Below are 20,406 nucleotides of genomic sequence, written 5' to 3'. Positions count from 1 at the left end.
GTACTGTGACTCTGTGTATTCCTTCCACCTTCTTTTGGTACTTCCTACGTCATTCAAAATCTGGCCCATAGAATCCTTAAAATTGCAAGTTGAGGTTTGAATTTTTTCTTTAGTTCTTTCATCATGAGAAATGCCGAGCATGTTTTTCCCTTTTGGTTTTCTAACTCCAGGTCTTTGTGCATTTCATTATACTACTTTGTCTTCTCGAGCTGCCCTTTGAAATCTTCTGTTCAGCTCTTTTACTAAGTCATTTATTCCATTTGCTTCAGCTACTCTGTGTTCAGGAGCAAGTTTCAGATTCTCTTCTGACATTCATTTTGGTATTTTCTTTCTTTCCTGTCTTTTTAATGAGCTTTTGCTTTATTCATGTATGTCCTTGATGTCATCCCACAACTCGCCTGGTGTTCGGTCATTAGTGTTCAGTGTGTCAAATATGTTCTTGAGATGGTTTCCCAATTCAGGTACATATACTTAAGATCATATTTTGGTTCTAACAGACTTGTTTTAATTTTCTTCAGCTTGAGCTTAAGCTTGAATTTGCACGTGAGCAGTTGATGGTCTGTTCAGCAGTGGACCCCTGGCTTTGTTCTGACTGATGATTTTGAGCTTCTCCATGGTCTCTTTCTACAGATATAGTTGATATGATTCCTGTATATCCTATCCAGCAAGCTCCATGTGTATAGTCACCATTTATGTTGCTGAAAAAAAGTTTTTGCAATGAATAAGTCGTTGCTTTTGCAGAATTCTATCCTGTGATCTCCGGCGTTGTTTTTATCACCAAGGCCATATTTTCCCACTACTTATTCTTCTTTGTTTCCAGCTTTCACATTCCAATCACCAGTAATTATCAGTGCATCTTGATTGCATGTTTGATCTAAATGTAAAATGTCTTTGTATTAGATACCTTAAAGGTAGTGAGAATATCACAGTAAGTCCCTATTTTGTTGCTTACTGATTAAGTAAATTGCACTGACAGAATTTGTTTCTCTGGAAATGGTGTCAACACATAGGTCTCTGGATAGTAATAACGTGACATGGTAGAGACCCAGGTTTCAGCCTTTTGAGAAGAAAGCTTAATCAGGAAAGAGATCTTTCCATTTTACTGTCTTTAGGCAGATTGAAATGACTTTAAGGTCTTATTTATCAAGGCGGTATGACCTATTAAGCTATTTTGCCCAAGGCAGATTTATTGTGGTTATTTGTTTTTATTGAATTTTTGGGTATAAAAAAGATACTCTCTCAGTCCCAAGCTATATTATCTCCTAATGTCAAAACCCTCGTTAACATGCAACCCTCTGTAATTGCCCCTTCAGTGAGTTTAAAAAAACAGTTTTATTGTATTGTTGTTAAGTGCTGCTGAATCATTCCGGCTCAGAGCGAGCCTGTGTACAACAGAACAAAATGCTGCCCATTCCTGTGCCATCCTCACAATCATTGCTGTGTTTGAGCCCATTGTTGCAGCCGCTGTGTCAGTCCATCTTGTCACGGGTCTTCCTCTTTTTCGCTGACCCTCTATCTTAACAAACATGATGTCCTTCTCCAGGGATTGGTCTCTCCTGATTTTTGTTGCTAGTTTTGTTGTAGTGTAATATATGTAACAAAACATTTGCCAATTCAACAGATTTTACATGTACACTTCAGTGATATTGATTAGGTTCATCATGTTGTACAACTATTGCCAGTATCCTTTTCCAGATGATTGCTGCATTGAGCATTGGTGTAGAGGTTTCTGATTGATTTCCTGCTTGCAGTTCTTTTGGGTAGATACCTAGGTTTAGAATTGCTGGGTCATATGGTAGTTTTAAGTAGCCCTGGTTACTCATTGGTTAAGAATTAGGTCCTTAATTCTTTTAGATGCTATTGTAAATGCAACTGTTTTCTCAATTTCATTATCAGATAGTTCATTGATGGTGTGTAAAAACACAACTGATTTTTGCATGTTAACCTTGTACCTGCAGCTTTGCTGAATACATTTATTAGCTCTAGTAGCTTTCCTAGAAACGCTGGTGGCGTAGTGGTTATGTGCTGTGGCTGCTAACCAAAAGGTCAATGGCTTGAATCCACCAGGCGCTCTAGGGGGAAGTTCTGCTCTATTCTATAGGGTCGCTATGAGTCGGAATTGACTCGACGGCAGTGGGTTAGTAGCTTTCTTGTGGATTCTGTGGGATTTCCTATAAATTGGATCTTGTCATCTGTGAAAAGGGATATTATTACTTTTTCCTTTCCAATTTGTATATCTTTTATTTCTTTTTCTTGCAAATTGCTCTGGCTAGAAATTCCAGTAATATATTGAATAGCAGGAAACCCTGGTGGCATAGTGGTTAAGTGCTACAGCTGCTAACCAAAAGGTCGGCAGTTCGAATCTGCCAGGCGCTCCTTGGAAACTCTATGGGGCAGTTCTACTCTGTCCTATAGGGTCGCTATGAGTCGGAATCGACTCGACGGCACTGGGTTTGGTTTTGGTTTTATTGAATAGCAGTGGTGAGAGTGGTCATCTTGGACTGTTCTTGATTTTAAGGAGAAAGCTCTTAGTTTTTCTCCATTGCTTATGATGTTAGCTGTGGGTTTTTCATAGAGGCCCTTTATCATGCTGAGAATTTCCCTGCTATTCCTAGTTTATTTAATGTTTTTATTATGAAAGGGCATTGGATTTGTCAAATGCCCTTTCTGCATAGATTGAGATGAACATGTGGTTCTTTGTTTTGTTAACGTGGTGTATTACATCAATTGATTTTTTAATGTTGAACAATGCTTGCAATCCTGCAATTAATCTCACTTGATCGTGGTGTATAATCCTTTAAATATGGTGTTGGACTTGGTTTGCTAGTATGTTGTGGAAGATTTTTGCATCTATATTTATAAGGGATATTGGTCTCTAGTTTTCTCGTGGTGTCTTTGTCTTTGGTATCAGGGTAATAATGTTGGCCTCACAGAAGGAGTTTGGAAGTGTTCCCTTCTCTTCTATTTTTGGGAAGAGTTTTAAAAAAATTGATGTTACTTCTACAAATGTTTGGTAGAATTCCCCCATAAAGCCAAATGGCCCAGGACTTTTTTTGTTGTTGGGAAGCTTTGTTTACTGATTCGGTGTCTTCATTTGTTATGGGTCTATTGAGATCATCTATTTCTTCTTGAATCAATTTACATAGCTGATGTGATTCTAGAAGTTTGTCCATTTCATCTAAGTTGTCTCAATTGTTGGTGTATAGTTGTTCATAGTATTCTTTTTTAATCTTCTTTATTTTTGTAGGGTTGGTTTTAATGTCCCCACTTTCATTTCTGATTTTAGCTAATTGCATCTTCACTCTTTTTTTCTTTGTTCGTCTAACTAAAGGTTTGTCAGTTTTATTGATGTTCTCATAAAACCCACTTGTGGTTTCGTTGATTATCTCTATTGTTTTACTATTCTAGATTTCATTTATTTCTGCTCTGATCTTTGTTATTTCCTTCCTTCTGGTAGCCTTGGGCATCGTCTGCTCATATTTTTCTAGTTCCACAAGATGTTTAGTTAGGTTATTGATTTGAGATCTTTTATTATTTTCTAATGTAGGCGTTTATTGCTAAAAAATTCCCTCTGAGCACTGTTTCACTGTATCCCATAGGTTTTTGTATGTTGTGCTTTCATTTCCATTTGACTCTAAATATTTTCTGATTTCTCTCAACACATCGGTTACTTAATAGTGTGTTGGTTAAATTAAGCTTATTTGCATATTTTCCAGTTTTTCTTCTGTTATTAATTTCTAGTTTCGTTTCCTTGTGGTTGGAGAAAATACTTGGTATGATTTCAGTCTTTTAAAATTTATTGAGGCTTGTTTTGTGACCTGAGATATAGTCTTTCCTGGAGAAGGATCCATGTGCACTGGAAAAGAATGCGTATTGTGCTGTTGTTGGGTAGAGTATTCTATGTATGTCTGTCCTTCAGGGATCCCCCAGACAGGTTAAAACAGACTTACACAATAATTTACTAATAAAGTCTGCTCTAGAGCCAGGGACCATGTTCCTTCCTGGGATGTGGGCCACTACAGCTTTAAGATGTTCATGCAGAGCTTGTGAGAAGGTGGAGTGCAGTCGAGTAGAAAACAAAAGCTTTCCTACCATTTATATATCACTTTTTTCTTGATTCAGTGCTCATTTCATTGTTGTAACCCTGTGACTGGTTTCAAAAGTTCTGACAAAGTTGGTTCTGCCAGTTTCTGATTGGTCATTTTTTGCATTTTTATGGGGGAATGAGAGCATGCAGCTGCTCAAACCATCATATTGCTCTGGACTTGAAATACTTTTTTCTCATCAAAACAGTCACCTTCAGGCTTGTCAAATATAATCTGTAGGTAAATCAAGTACTGCTTTGTAATGCTGCAGCTTTCTTCATAAAGAAAAATCTATCTTATACTTTTATTTCTAAGACAAAATAGTACCCAAAGCCACTGATGCAAAAACATTAAATACATATGAAACTAAAAACAATTATCAGCATTAATCCGTTATATAGAGAGTAAGTTGAAAACACTCTTATTTTAAATTTGTTACAACTGGTTAAGGACAAGTAAATTACAAATAAATGATAAAACTTTGCAGATGCTGAAAATGACAACCTAGCTTGACCAGACTTTTCGAGTATGTCATTAATGTTATGAAACAGTGCTGAAAGGTTAATGATACTAATTACCCTACCAACCTTTAAAATATCTTTAAAAGTTTTAATTATTAAAAAGTCTTGTACTGATGTCAGAATAGATCCTTGCAACAGAACATGAAGTCCCAGAAACAGACATATGTGTATGTATAAGAATTTAGTATATAACAAAGGCAGCTTTTCAGATCAGTAAGTGGTGTTGGGATAATTGGCTAACCATTTGAAATAAGAGTTTTTAGATCCTATCTTACATCAAAATTAATTCCAAATGAGTAAAATACTGAAATGTAAAAACAAAACAGAAAATGCTAGAAGGTTATAACAGTGAATATTAACAACAACAAAAACCTTGTGGTGGAGAACACCTTTCTAATCACAAGCCAAAAGCAGAAACCATAAAGGAAAAGATTGATGAAGTTTGATTATATGAAATTTTAAAATGTCATGTGGCAAAAACACCATGTAAACAAACTGCAAGAACATATGCCTGAGGTTTCTTTTTAGAGTGATGAAAATGTTCTGGAATTAGATAATAGTACAACTCTGTGAATATACTAATGACCGCTAAGTTGCACACTTTACAAAGCTGAATTTTATGGTATGTAAATTGTATTTCAGTAAAAAATACAATATATGTCAGACAGTTGACAAAATAAGAAATAAAAAATGCCAATAAACTCATGAGAAGTTATTCAACCTCACTTATAATTTTAAAAATGAAAATAAAGCAATTAAGATACATTGCTTTCCCCTACTAGATTTGGTAAAATTGGTAAAATGTGTTCATCACTATGTGGCTTAAAACCCTAGTGCACCTACATTGTAATAGATAGTTTTTTCATATTTTTGGCTGTCCAGCATCCAAATACATAGCCTATGTTAAGAAAATCCCCTGCTGTATCTTTGTAATAGGCAGTAGGACCCTGGGTCCCACTATTGAAGCCAAAATATGTTTAGGGGAGGGGGGCCGATATTCCTTCTCCTTGTGCTCTTGAAGCTGAGATGCTGCTAAGTGATTTTGGACTCAGCTATCAGATGCTCCTGCCTGATTTTGAATACTGAAGACGTGATAAAAATACATGGGGATAGTTAAAAACAATCCATGGCAGTGGCAGCAGTGACAAAAGTCCTGAGAATGCCAGTGCCAGTAAAGCTATCCTTACCAGACTGTTCCAAGGGCATAACCTTGGCCTATTTTAGCCTCACTGGTTTCCTGCTCATTTTCCAAACCTGGCTGATCATATTTCCTTGTTGACTGTGTAAGCAATCTAATAGCCTACCAATAAATTCCTTTTCAGGTCAAGTTAGTCAGAACTGTTTTATGTTGTTTGCAAGCATGAGCCCAGACTAATACATAAATAATGAAATGCCACGTGGCCATTAAAGACAATGATGCAGACAAACAACCCAATTAAAAAATGAGCAAAGGACTCGAAGAGACATTTCTCCAAAGAAGATACACAAATGTCCAATAAGTACGTGAAAAGATGTTCAATGTCATTAGTGATTAGGGAAATGCAAATCAAAACCAAAATGAGATACCACTTCACACCCAGTAAGATGGCTGTTACCAGAAAAATGGAAAATAGGAAGTGTTGGCGAGAATGTGGAAAAATTGGAATCTTCATCCATTGTTGTTGGCAATGTAAAATGGTGCAGCCCTTCACACCCAGTAAGATGGCTATTATCAGAAAAATGGAAAATAGGAAGTGTTGGTGAGAATGTGGAAAAATTGGAATCTTCATCCATTGTTGTTGGCAATGTAAAATGGTGCAGCCCCTTTGGGAAGCAGTTTGTTCCTCAAAAGGTTAAACGTAGAATTACCATATGGCTCAACAGTTAGCATAGCTCCTAGGTATATACCCAAAAGACTTGAAAGCAGGGACTCATACAGAAACTTGTACACCAATGCTCATTGCAGAATTATTCACAATAGCCAAAAGGTAGAAACAACCTAAATGACCATCAACAGATGAATAGATACAAAATGTGGTATATATACATACAATGAAGTATTTATCCAGCCGTAAAGAGTATTGAAGTTTTGGTACATGCTACAACATGGATGAGCCTTGAAAATGTTATACTGAGCGAAATAATTTAGACATAGAAGGACAAACATTGTATGATCCCCAAAACTAAAAAAACCAAACCCATTGCCATGGAGTCGATTCCGACTCATAGCGACCTTGTAGGATGGAGTAGAACTGCCCCATAGGGTTTCCAATGAGTGCCTGGTGAATTTGAACTGCTCTTTTGGTTAGCAGCTGTAGCTCTTAACCACTATGCCACCAGGGTTTCCTGTATGTGGAACATCCAGAATAGGCACATCTATAGAGACTAAAGTATATTAGTGATTACCATGGGCTGGGGGTTGAGGGAGTTGGGGTTTTTGCTTGAGGGGTACTGAGTTTCTATTTGGAGTGATGAAAAATTGTGGAAACAAACAATGGTGATGGTTGCACAACATGGTGAACACAATTAATGCGTTTGAATTGTATACTTAAAGTTGGTTAAGATGGCAAATTTTATGTTATGTATTTTACCACAATAAAACTTTTTAAAAATGATGCAGATCTCCACTTTTAGACAGGAAAAGTGTTCAGGGTACATTAAGTGAGAAAAAGCAGATTTTCCTTCTACAAAATGTTTTCATAACCAACCTCCAGTGTGTTAACTGATGGTTTCCTGTCTGTCACTAAAATATTCATATGCCCACAGTGTGCTTACCATTTGTGGCCAGTGCTTGCATGAGTAGTCCTTGTTCCCACTGGTAAATTTGTTGGCTTACTTAGATTCAGCTGTGTTTGCTTCTAAGCCTGTTTATGCCCACTGAACTTGTTAACGTAGTCACTGGATTTAATTATAAATTTATGTAAACTGATGAAATATGAGTGTAACAGAAAGTTTCTCTTTTTATGAAACCTAAGGTGAATGCTTTAGAAAGGCTTAATAAAGGTAGCTAAAAACACCTATTGCTGAAATAGCTTGAAAAACACCTTTAAGAAGTTGAGTAAAATAATCATTAAAATGTAAAAGAACTCTGTTCTCTTAAGTTTTTTCTCTAATAAAACCAAACTGCAGACTGGAAGTCTGGAAACTTGGAATGAAGCAATATAGGTGTGGTTTATGCATGAAAGAAAGGAAGGAATTCCAGAGAACCCATATGAAAAGAAAAGGCCTTGGCTTTACATATAAATATTGGAGAATTAATACACATATGTTTTAGGTATTTAGAAAATGACTAAACTAAGAAATTCAGGGTACTTGGTGGCTTGAGCAGATCTAAGATCCCCACCCTCCCCAAACAAACACCAGGAAAAGCAACTAGAAGCCTGTACTGGGCCCTGTGAGAACTCTGAAATGGTGGGTAAAGGACTGCAGCAAGAAGCTGCAAACTAAACCAAGACAAGGACAGATCTCATATGGGAGGAAAAGTGCTTCTTTTTTTGTTACATATATATTTCACCACAATTTACAAAAAAAATTACTGTATGACCCACTATTCCACTTGTAGGCATATATCCAGTAGACTTGAAAGTAGAGACTTAAGCAGGTATTTGTACACCAATGTTCATTGCAGTATTATTCACAGTAGCCCAAGATGCAAACAATCCAAATGTCCATCAACAAATGAATGGATAAACAAAATGTGGTACTTACATGTAATGAAATATTATTCATCCTTATAGAGATATGAAGTTCTGATACATTCTATGACATGGATGAATTTTGCAGAAATTTTGCTAAGTGAAATAAGTGAGATATGAAGGACAAATATTGTCTAATCCCACTTATGTGAAATATTTAAAATAGACAAGTACATACAGACAAAAGTTGATTATTGATTACCAGGGCCTGGGGGCAAGAGGGGCTAAGGATTTAATTCCTTAAGGGGTACTATGTTTCTCCTTGGGGTGATGAAAAGCATTTGGAAGTAGATAATCCACCTCAACGAGGTAGACTGACACAGTGGCTGTAACAAGGAGCTCAAGCATAACAACGATTTTAAGGATGGCACAGGACCGGGCAGTGTTTTGTTCTGTTGTGCATAGGGTCGCTATGAGTCGGCACCGACTCGGTGGCACCTAACAACAACAATGGTTATGGCTGGACTTTTGCATGCACATGAGGTGATTGAAAAGACCATGGCTTGGGTCAAATGCACTTTAGTCACGTAAAAGTTGGATAATGAAAAAAGGAAGACAGAAGAATTGATGCATTTAACTGTGGTATTGGTGAAGAATAATTGAATATACTGTGGACTGCCAAAAGATTAAACAAACTAGTTTTAGATGAAATACAAACAGAATGTTACTTAGAAGTGAAGATGGTAGGACTTCAGCTAGCTTTGGACGCGTCATCAGGAAAGACCAGTTGCTAGAAAAGGACATCAAACGAAAAAACCAAACCCTGTGCTGTTGAGTCGATTCCGACTCATAGCGACCCCATAGGACAGAGTAGAACTGCTCCATAGAGTTTCCAAGGAGCGCCTGGCGGATTCAAACTGCCAACCCTTTGGTTAGCAGCTGTAGCACTTAACCACTACACCACAGGGTTTCCAGAAAAGGACATCATGTTTCGTAAATTATGGAATTACAGGAGGGCCAGTGAAAACAAACAAATCCTCAGTGGGATGGATTGATAAAATAGCTGCAACAACGGACTCAAACTTTCTAACGATCACGAAGATGGTGTAGGACTTGGCAACATTTTGTTCTGTTATACATAAGGTTGCCATGAGTTGAAGCTGATTCAATAGCAGCTAACAACAACATGGTTGTACAATATGGTGAATGCAATTGATGTCTCTAAATTGTGCACTTTAAAGTGATTAAAGTAGCAAATTTTTTCCCACAATAAATTTTTTAAAAAGCATTCATTGCCATTTCCAACCTATCTGTGTAGGATATAAGATAAGCTCCTGCATCAATTCCATATTTAACTCATGATGTGGTTGAAAATCAGCTGACACAGGAAATGTCAGATACGTGAATCTGGCTCCCCTATACCTTCCTTCTGTAACAATTGTAGCTGCGTTGTCTGAGGCAAGAAAAATTTCACTCATACTAAAAACATGTTTTTTTCCTTCAGTTTATTTTTAACATGGCAGCAGTTGCTTAGCCCCTGGTGGAAAGACACTTAGTAACTTGAGGAATATTTCCCAGTTTCTGGTGAACCTATCTCCATCTGTATTCGTTGCAGAGTATCAGTATTTTTCAAGCATTCTCCCCACCCCACTCCTACCTTTGTCTGGTTTTGCTTTATGCTATTTGCAAACATTGCCCTATTAAGTTAGTTCTTTTCAGGCTATTTTTAGCTCTGGACTCAAGTCTGAATTGGCTCTTTAAGCTTGAGTAAGTCTGATCTTTAGCTTCCTTAATTGTAAAAGGAGGCTACAATCTACTTATGTAATAAGATTGTTGTTATATTCATCTATATGAAAGTTTTATAAACTATGCAATGCTATGGGAATCTTTTGTTGTCATTAAGAAAAAGTAGCTGTCGAGTGGGTTCCAACTCAGGGCAACCCTGTGTGTTGCAGAGTAGAACTGCCCTCGGTAGGGTTTTCAAGGCTGTGACCTTTTGGAAGCAGATCACCAGGCCTTTTTACCAAGGTGCTTCTGGGTGGGTTTGAACCACCAACCTTTAGTAGTCGAGCACTTAACTGTTTGCACCACCCAGGGACTCTTTTTGTCATCGTGGGACAACTCATATATATATATATATATATATATATATATATATATATATATATATATATGTATGTGTATGTGTATACGTATATGCAAACCTGTTGCCGTCGAGGCGATTCCGACTTATAGCGACCCTGTAGGACAGAGTAGAACTGCCCCATTGGATTTCCAAGGAGCGGCTGGTGGATTGTTAACCACTGTGCCACCACGGCTCCAACCTTTAATGCTTTTATAGGGGTCACAGAAATGGCTAGTAAAGCACATTGCTTTTTTCTTAATTTGAATGTTTTGTTCTTTTTTTTGACCTTACTAATATGTGCTAAGCATTGCCTCCTAATCTTTTAGGAATGGTCAAATGGAAAGAACAATTATGTTTTAAAACATACACCTACCTATTCCAATCTCAGTCCTCTGTTTATATGGTGACAATTTCTGCTGAAAGAGATTATTCAGTATTTTGAAAACAGGTTAAGTAATAAGGTTACTTTTCATTTTAAAGGCTTACACAGTTTAAAAGAAAGCGATGAATTATATAAAATAATAGAGAAGCTAATGTTTTCTCCTTTTGTTTTGAAGAAAAGCAAATGGACAGGTAAAATTTTGATTGATTTGGAAATATATAGATATCCTGCAGTTATCTCAAAGTTGTTTGCAAAGCTAGAAATCATCAATTGTTTAACACTTGTTTTTATAGTTCTGGTATAATAGAGCTGAGTGATTTTGAATGTTTATACGTTTGAGTTTATCATTGGTATCACTTATTGAATTATCTCAATTTTAGTAACTTCTAATTTCTGCACATTCCCTATACTTTTTTTCTCCTTTATTTCCTCTTAAAATGCGTTTATTTTCTTTTCAGAAATTTTTATAATGACCTAACTTAGGCCTACAAATAGTATAGGGACTGTTATAAACAAGAGGAAGCTGAACTTCCTGTTGTGGTTCTCCCCAGTTGCACCACCTCTGCCCTCCCCAAACTCACCTGAATTTGGAGTTTATCACTCCTATGTACACTTTTATATTTTGACTAACACTAAAACCAAAAGAAACAAACCCATTGCCATCAAGTCAATTCCGACTTACAGTGACCCTATAGGACAGGGTAGAACTGCCCCATAGGGTTTTCAAGGAGTACCTGGTGGATTCAAACTGCTGACCTTTCGCTTAGCAGCCGAACTGTTAACCACTATGTCACCAGGGTTTCCCATTGACTGACACTACTGCTGCAAAAACAATATATAGCATTCTTTTGTTTTTATGAAATTTCTTTTTTTCTCAGCTGTGCTTAATGAGATTTATCTACCTTGCTACATGGTTCAGAGTTTCCCATGCTTGATGTTATTGACATTTGGGGCTGGATAATGCTTTGTTGTGGGGGCTTTCTTATGCATTGTAGAATGTTTAGCAGCGTCTCTGGCCTTTACTAACTAGATTCCAGTAGCACCCCTTATCCTAGTTGGGACAACCAAAAATGTCTCCAGAGATTGCCAAATGTCCCCTTGAGTTTGATATCTTTCCATGCCCATAGTGAGAACCACTGTTCTAGCTTATTTATTTTAACTGCTGTATCATGTTCACTACATATATATCACAATCAATTTTTTCATTTTCCTGTTGATGGACATTTAGGTATTTCCAAAGTTTTAGCCTATTAGCAACATTATTGCAATGAGTATTCTTGTCCATGTTTCCTTGTGTACCTATGTGAGACATTCCCTAGAGTATATGCCTAGAAATGAAAATGTTGAATTCTAGTATATACATATCTTCGACTCTACCAGCTATTGCCAGTCTCCATAATGATTGTATTAATTTACACTCTCACTAGCTGTATAAGAGAGATCCTGTTGCTCCACATCCTCACGAACACTTAGTATTGTCAGATTTTGAAATTTTTGCTTATCTCATGGGTGTAAATGATATTAATTGCAGTTGTAATTTCCATTTCCTTGATTACTGCAGTGATTAAAGTTATCCAAATAGATTGTAATTCAAAAAAGAATTAAATTTTACCCCATGAGAACTTTAAAAAAAAATCCAGAAACCTTTCCTAAATTATGAGGGTAATTATTTTAGGAGAATTTAAAAATAATGTTTGTACTTCTGTGATCAACTTAAGAAGTGGTTTTGAGCAATCAGCCTGAATATGTGTCATGTTTTGTACTCAACTTCTGCAGTTTTTGTTTCCAAAACAGAGATGACTATTGAGTCATAGCACTGTTCTTCCTGTTAGGATATGGTATTATTGGTGGTGATTACCATCAGTGTTTGGAGAGTGGCTGAACAAACTTTAATAACTAGAAATTATTTCCCTTAGTGTTGTTGAATGCTCTTGTTCTCAGAGTCACTCCATTACTAATTGCTGCATGCCAAATTTGTCTCTTTGATATTGTGATCTCCCGGAAGCCTACATTTTTTTTTCTGCCCTACCACATGAACTTGTTTATGCTTTCACTCTGTTTCCTGAGTCATTTTTGCTAAATGTAATGGGAGGTTACAAAAGATATTCCTGGTTTTGTGCCTATCTTTGAGACATTTAAAACTCAAAAGATGGACATAACATATATTGCAAAATCAAACTATGTATATATGTAATAGAGTAACAAGAGTGAGATGGAATTCCTCTGAGGTTTTGTGGATAAAGTCCAATTTAAGTAGAGTTTGACAAAAAGATTGCAGGTCAGTTATGAAGGCAGAAGGGATTATATACGTATTCATAGTTGATTTAAGATGTTTAAATTAGGATATAGTGGGAAAAGTGGGTTTATTAATGTAATTTTCATCGAGGCTTAGATATTCTCACCTCCCAGCGTTATTATCAAGTTAGTTTATAAAAAGTGCCTTTCTGTTTAACTAGTCTCTCTTGATTCTATAGTAAATCTGAGGGGTGCTCCAGTACTTTGGTCTGGGGCATACCCCATAATAGAACTGTATTTCCTAACAAACCAGATATACTAACCTGCATCTAGTGTGATTTAATTTATTAAATAATACAATTAATTAGGAAACCCTGGTGGCACAGTGGTTAAAAGCTATGGCTGCTAACTAAAAGGTTGACAGTTTGAATCCCCCAGGTCCTCCTTGGAAACCCTATAGGGCAGTTCTACTCTGTCCTACGGGATTGCTTTGAGTTGGAATCGACTCAATGGCAGTGGGTTTGGTTTGGCTTTATAATTAATTAAATATTTTATTACATAACTAAAAAAAAAAAACTCAAAACCTGTTGCTGATGAGTCAATTCTAACTCACAGCAACCCTGTAGGATGGAGTAGAACTGCCCCATAGGATTTCCAAGGAGCAGCTGGTAGATTCGAAACTGCCAACCTTTTGGTTAGCAGCTGAGCTCTTAACGACTATGCCATCAGGGCTCCATATTATATAACTAGTTATATATAATATATAATTATATATGATATTATATTAAAGGAGCCCTGGTGATGCAGTAGCTAAGTGCTCAGCTGCCAGCTGAAAGGTTGGCAGTTTGAACCCACTAGTTGCTCCATGGGAGGAAGGTGTGGTTGTCTGCTTCTGTAAGGACTACAACCTTGGAAACCAGAGCTCCTCAGATGTCCCATTTGACCCATATCTGAGCTGTATCAGAGTACTAAGTCTTTGAGTACTCGATCCTGGAGGCAAACAGCCATGTGCTATAAGAAGAAAGAAGAAAGGTCTTTTTTTAAGTAGAAGACTAGCCTTAAGCAAAATATTGGTAGGATCTGTTTGTTTACACATTTTTCTACTTTGCTTTTCATACCATGTACTGCTTTTCAGTGACCCTCTCCCTAGCCCCTAATGCCCTCATTCTTCCGTTACCTACTTTGGACTCTCCACCTGGGTCTGCCCTGTTCCATTCATTCCAGTGTCCTTTGCTCAAAATTACCTAGCTTTTCTGTTCTATCTGAGCTCCTGCTTTCTTGAGAGGCTGTTCTTACATAGGCATTGTCATTAGGTGCCATCGAGTCAGTTCCTCTCATAGCGACCCCATGTGACTGAGTAGAACTGCCACATAAGATTTTCTTGGCTGTAATCTTTACAGAAGCAGATTACCAGGTCTTTCTCCAGCGGAGCCCCTGGGTGGGTTTGAACCACAAATCTTTTAATTAGCAGCTGAGTGCTTAAGTGTTCCACCACCAGGGCTCCTTACATAGGCACTACCAAAAACCAAACCCACTGCCATCAAGTCAATTCTGACTAATAGTGACCCTATAGGAGAGTAGAACTGCCCCATGGGGTTTCCAAGGCTGTAAATCTTTAGGGAAGCAGTGGTTAAGCACTCAGCTGCCAACCAGAAGGTCAATGGTTCAAAACCACCAGCTTGCTCCTCAGGAGAAAGATTTACAGCTTCCTAAAGATTTACAGCCTTGGAAACCCCATCTGTTTTCCCCATGAAGTAAATTTTTGAAGAATCCAAGTCTGCTGTCTTGACAGACATTGTGCTACCTTTTTTTTTTTTAATACAAGCATCTCTTTGATAGTTCAGGGGCTGACAGAATTATACCTCCTAATGCCTACATAGGAGAGATGGGGGAGGGGGCTATTCTAGATTAAATGAGACAAAAGAGACATAATAACCAATCGCAATGTGTAAATCTCATCTGTTTCCTGACTTGGGATAAATAAAATATGTTCTTGGGACATTTGGTAAAATTTAAATTTAGAATGGATGTTAGATGATTTACGATTTACTAGCTGTGATAATGGTATTGTGGTTACATAGGAGTCCTTACTTTTAGGAGATGAATGGTAAAGTACATAAGGTGAAGAATTATGATTTCTAAAACTTACATTTGAATAGTTCAGAAAAAAACGGCAGATATAGCAACATGTTACCAATTGTTGAATTCAGGCAGAGGATAAACAGATTACTATTTCAACTTTTCTGTACGGTAGAAATTTTTTATGATAAAAATTAAGTGAAAAAAATGTATTAGCATAAATAATCTCTAAATTGAAATTTCGTGCAGTGGAAAATTCAGGCAGTGCAGAGAAACATTTTTGAGCAAAAGTAGCTAGTTCTAGCTCCCTAAACTAATTTAGTTCTACTACTTCTTATTCTACTTACGATTCCTTCAAAATTTCGGATTTTGTCGTATTTTTCTGTAGGAGAAGCTGCTCTGGCTAGAGGAAGATAGAGTTTCTCAGCAATGGCAGCCAATTTGTACATATTGATTGTAAGTCACAGATTGTTAGAACATGAAAATCTTGAGTAGTGTAGTGCATTAGAAGTCATGATATTTTGATCTTGAATAAAGCCTGCTTCAAAGCAAAATGGGACAAAGTGTATTCTTTTATATTGATTAGATAGTGTGTGTTTCTATATGTAAATATAGGTAATACTTTAACGCTGATTTCATAAGAGGAATCAATGGGCATAACTGAATTGTTAACTATTGCATTTGGAATAAAAAACTGGTTGCTGTACAGTTGATTTCGACTCATGGTGACCCCATGTATGTCAGAGTAGAACTGTGCTCCATAGGGTTTTCAGTGGCTGATTTTTAAAATGTAAATTGCCATTCCTTTCTTCTGAGATGCCTCTGAATTTCTGTGGGTCAGGAAGTTAGAAGTGGCTTAGCTGGTGTTTCTTACTTAGGGTCTCATCAGATTGTAGTCAGTTTGTCAGCTGGGGCTGTGGTCATTTAAAGGCTTAACTGGAGCTGAAGAATCAGTTCCCATGTGGCTGACTTACCTGGCTATTGGTGGGAGTTCTCAGTTCTTTGCTGGTTGTTGGCTGGAGGCCTCAGTATCTTGCCATGCAGTCTTCTCTGTAAGGCTGCTTTAAGTAGCCTCATGATGTGGCAGTTGGCTTCCCTCACACTGGGTGATTCAAGAGAGAGGAAAAAGAGGAAGGACAAAGACATTCTTTTTGTTGGACGCAAGCCACTAAGTCCAGCCCATACTCAAGGGGAAAGAAGTTAAATTCTACCACTGAAAGGGACTAACAAAGAATTTGTGAACATATTTAAAAACTGCCATGGGAAGTTAGATAATAAGCATTAACAAGTAAATTATGGAGTATTTTAAAAGGAGAAACTTACATTGAAAGAAAAACAGAGCAGGGTAAGGAGAATCGGAGTTTGTGTATGTGGAAGGGGTGTAGGTTGCACTTTTAGACAGATCCTCATTAAGAAGTTGAGATTTGAGAAAAGATGTGAAGGCAATGAAGTTAGCCAGGTGGATATCTGGAAGGATAAAGTTCCAAACCAAGGGGATAGGTAAAGCAAAAGCCCTGAGGTGGAAGTCAGCCTGGCATGTCTTCAGCCAGGAGGCCAGTGTAACTGGAAGAGAGAGGGAGGTTTGCGAGTAGTAACAGAGGAGGTCAGAGAAATGAAGTTGAGGGGGTGGCTGGGGCAGATCATTTAGGACCTCGTTGGCCATTGTAAGGAGTTTAGTCATTCTGAGTTATCTCTTCATTGTAAATAATAAATGGGATTTTGTATGGGAAAATGTTTAGTAATTAGGAAAGCACTATACAAAGATTAGTTATTTCTGTTATTCAAGTATTATAAATTTTTGTTTTTCACTAGCATAGCCATAGGAGCAACTTTTCTTTATCTCATCTAAGGGGAAGAAAATGTTTTGCCAAGTGTTTTAGGCTGGGTTCTTTAGAGGAGCAAAACCAGGGTGTGTGTGTGTGTGTGTGTGTGTGTGTGTATTTACTTCAAGGAAATGGCTCACACAGTTGTGGGGGCTGGCAAGTCCCAAATCTGTAGGTCAGATGGGAGACTGAATGCTTCGCCTGATTCACCTGGTTGCAGGGGCTAGCGAATCCAAAATCTGCAGGTGAGGTGGCTGGCTGAAGGCTTCTCCAAGAACCTGAGGTCAAACCATGAGATGAGTAAAGCATCAAGAAACAGAGAGGGAAAAATCAAACACCTGTGCTCATTCAAAGACTTCACCAAAAGAGTAAAAAGACTACCTACAGATTGGGAAAAAGTTTTTAGCTATGACATTTCTGATCAGCGCCTGATCTCTAAAATCCACATGATACTGCAAAAACTCAACTGCAAAAAGACAAATAACCCCATTAAAAAATAGGCAAAAGATATGAATAGACACTTCACTAAAGAAGACATTCAGGTACCTAACAGATATATGAGGAAATGTTCACGATCATTAGCCATTAGAGAAAAGCAGATCAAAACTACAATGAGATTTCATCTCACTCCAAGAAGGATGACATTAATCCAAAAAACACAAAATAATGAATGTCGGAGAGGCTGTGGAGAGATTGGAACACTTACACAGTGCTGGTGGGAATGTAAAAGGGTACAACCAGTTTGGAAATTGATTTGGCGCTTCCTTAAAAAGCTAGAAATAGAACTATCATACGATCCAGCAATCCCACTCCTTGGAATATATCCTAGAGAAATAAGAGCCTTTACACAAACAGATATATGCACACCCATGTGTATTGCAGCACTGTTTGCAATAGCAAAAAGATGGAAGCAACCAAGGTGCCCATCAACAGATGAATGGATAAATAAATTATGGTATATTCACACAATGGAATACTACACATCGATAAAGAACAGTGAGGAATCTGTGAAGCATTTCATGACATGGAGGAACCTGGAAGGCATTATGCTGAGTGAAATTAGTCAGTTGCAAAAGGACAAATATTGTATAAGACCACTATTATACGAACTTAAGAAATAGTTTAAACTGAGAAGAAAACATTCTTTTGTGGTTATGAGATGGGGAAGGAGGGTGGGTGGGGGAGGGAGGGAGGGTGGGAGAGGAGTATTCACTAATTAGATAGTAGATAAGAACTACTTTAGGTGAAGGGAAAGACAGCACACAATACAGGGGAGGTCAGCACAATTGGACTAAACCAAAAGCAAAGCAGTTTCCTGAATAAACTGAATGCTTCGAAGGCCAGCATAGCAGGTGCAGGGGTCTGGGGACCATGGTATCGGGACATCTAAGTCAGTTGGCATAATAAAATCTTTTAAGAAAACATTCTGCATCTCACTTTGAAGAGTGGCGTCTGAGGTCTTAAACACTAGCAAGCAGCCATCTAAGATGCATCAATTAGTCTCAATCCACCTGGATCAGAGGAGAATGAAGAACACCAAGGACACAAGGTGATTACGAGCCCAAGAGACAGAAAGGGCCACATGAACCAGAGACTACATCATCCTGAGACCAGAAGAACTAGATGGTGCCCAGCTACAACCGATGACTGCTCTGACAGGGAACACAACAAAGAACCCCTGAGGGAGCAGGAGAGCAGTGGGATGCAGACCCCAAATTCTCATAAGACCAGACTTAGTGGTCTGACTGAGACTGGAAGGACCACAGTGGTCATGGCCCTCAGTCCTTCTGTCGGCCCAGGACAAGAACCATTCCCAAAGCCAACTCTTCAGACATAGATTGGTCTGGACAGTGGGTTGGAGAGGGATGCTGGTGAGGAGTGAGCTTCTTGGATCAGGTGGACACTTGAGACTATGTTGGCATCTCATGCCTGGAGGGGCGATGAGAGGGTAGAGGGGGTTAGAAGCTGGTGAAATGGACACGAAAAGAGAGAGTGGAGGGCGAGAGTGGGCTGTCTCATTAGGGGGAAAGTAATTTGGAGTGTGTAGCAAGGTGTATATGGGTTTTTGTGTGAGAGACTGACTTGATTTGTAAACTTTCACTTAAAGCACAATAAAAATTATTTCAAAAAAAAAAGAGAGGGAGAGGGAGAGAGAGTGGATGCTTTGCTGGAACATCCATATATATGCTGTGAACATATTTAAAAACTGCCCTGGGAAGTTAGGCAATAAGCAGTAACAGAAGGAAATTATGGAGTATGTTAAAAGGAGAAACTTATATGGAAAGAAAAATAGAGCAGTATAAGGAGAGTCTGAGTTTGTGTATGTGGAAGGACATTCCCCTTCCAAGTGATTGGCTGCTCACATCAGATATCAAAATGGAGGATGATTACATACTGTCCTATCAAATCACTGAGAATCATGGCCTAGCCAAGGTGACACATAACATTAACCATCACACCAAGCAAGTAGAAGAAATGAATGCTCAGATTTTATTACTAGTACATTTTCAGTTGGGGAGGTGGGAGAGAACTGGAGGAAGCATAATTTCCATGGCCAAAATTAATGAGTTTATTGTTTCTAACAGGAATGTAAAGAAGAAATAAAAATGAATCCAAGTATGGGTATGAATTCCACCACCATCTCTGTTGAGGGGATGACATGCAGCTCCTGTGTTTGGACCATTGAGCAGCACATTGGAAAAATGAATGGTGTATATCACATTAAAGTAAGTTACTCTTTGGAAGTTAATGAGGTCAAATGCTGTTGTAATTCTGCTAGGAAATGGGAATTATTTCTAACTCTGAGGTAGAAGCAGACACACTGACACGTTTGGCAATGAAGACTATACATCTAATCCTGATGCTAAATATGTTTTCTTTGGCCCCTTAATATATCTTTCCTTTAAAGAAAATATGTAGTTTTCAATTTAAAACCATCTAAACATAGAATATTGATAAAATTGTGGTTATAGATTTTTATTTTATAAGTATATACCCCAAATATACATATATATTTATACATTTTATTGCCCTGTAAAAACGGCATGGGGAAGGTGTCTGACCTCCTCGAACCCCACAAGGGGGAAGGAGAACCAAGATCAACAGCCCAAGGCTGATTTCTATGAGGTGGAGGTCAGACACGCCTCCTCTCTTTCTGATCTCTACCAATTCTGGTACCAGCTGTCCCTCCCATAGCACTCTCTATTGCAGTGGCCACATAGAACTCACAGGCCATACTCACAATTACGAGGTTTATTAGGGCAGTAAGTTACAATTCAGGTCCAAGAGCACTCAGGTTACAGTTCTTCCATCAGAATAGCCTCTCCCCAGCTAGGCCCACAGGCACGTCTCTCCCTAGCCCTCAGTCTCTGCCCAAAGGCAATCAGCTTTCTGTTTCTGTAGCCCACTGCACCTCCTGCTGCTGGGTCTTTCCTTCCTTGGTGGTGGTGAGCTCCTCCCCTCTGCTCTGGAATTGTTTCTCTTTTAAGGCAAAACTGACCAGTCCCCTTTAGATTACCCTGTCACGCAGTCCTGCCCAGTCA

At 38.1% G+C, this 20,406-nt stretch overlaps 1 protein-coding gene across 3 annotated transcripts in view; it reads left to right on the top strand.

Annotated features, from left to right (window-relative positions):
* ATP7A (ATPase copper transporting alpha) overlaps positions 1-20,406 on the top strand; it is a 210,446-nt gene that overhangs the window by 39,394 nt on the left and 150,646 nt on the right. For all 3 annotated transcript variants that reach the window (XM_049873291.1, XM_049873290.1, XM_049873292.1), the window contains exon 2: positions 19,450-19,590. In XM_049873291.1, coding sequence (XP_049729248.1) covers positions 19,471-19,590 — 120 coding nt within the window. In that variant the 5' untranslated portion in view covers positions 19,450-19,470. The remainder of the gene's footprint in view (positions 1-19,449; positions 19,591-20,406) is intronic.

The sequence above is a fragment of the Elephas maximus genome, chromosome X (assembly GCF_024166365.1).
Source record: "Elephas maximus indicus isolate mEleMax1 chromosome X, mEleMax1 primary haplotype, whole genome shotgun sequence".
NCBI lineage: Eukaryota > Metazoa > Chordata > Mammalia > Proboscidea > Elephantidae > Elephas > Elephas maximus.
This window is presented reverse-complemented; position numbering and strand designations above follow the sequence as displayed.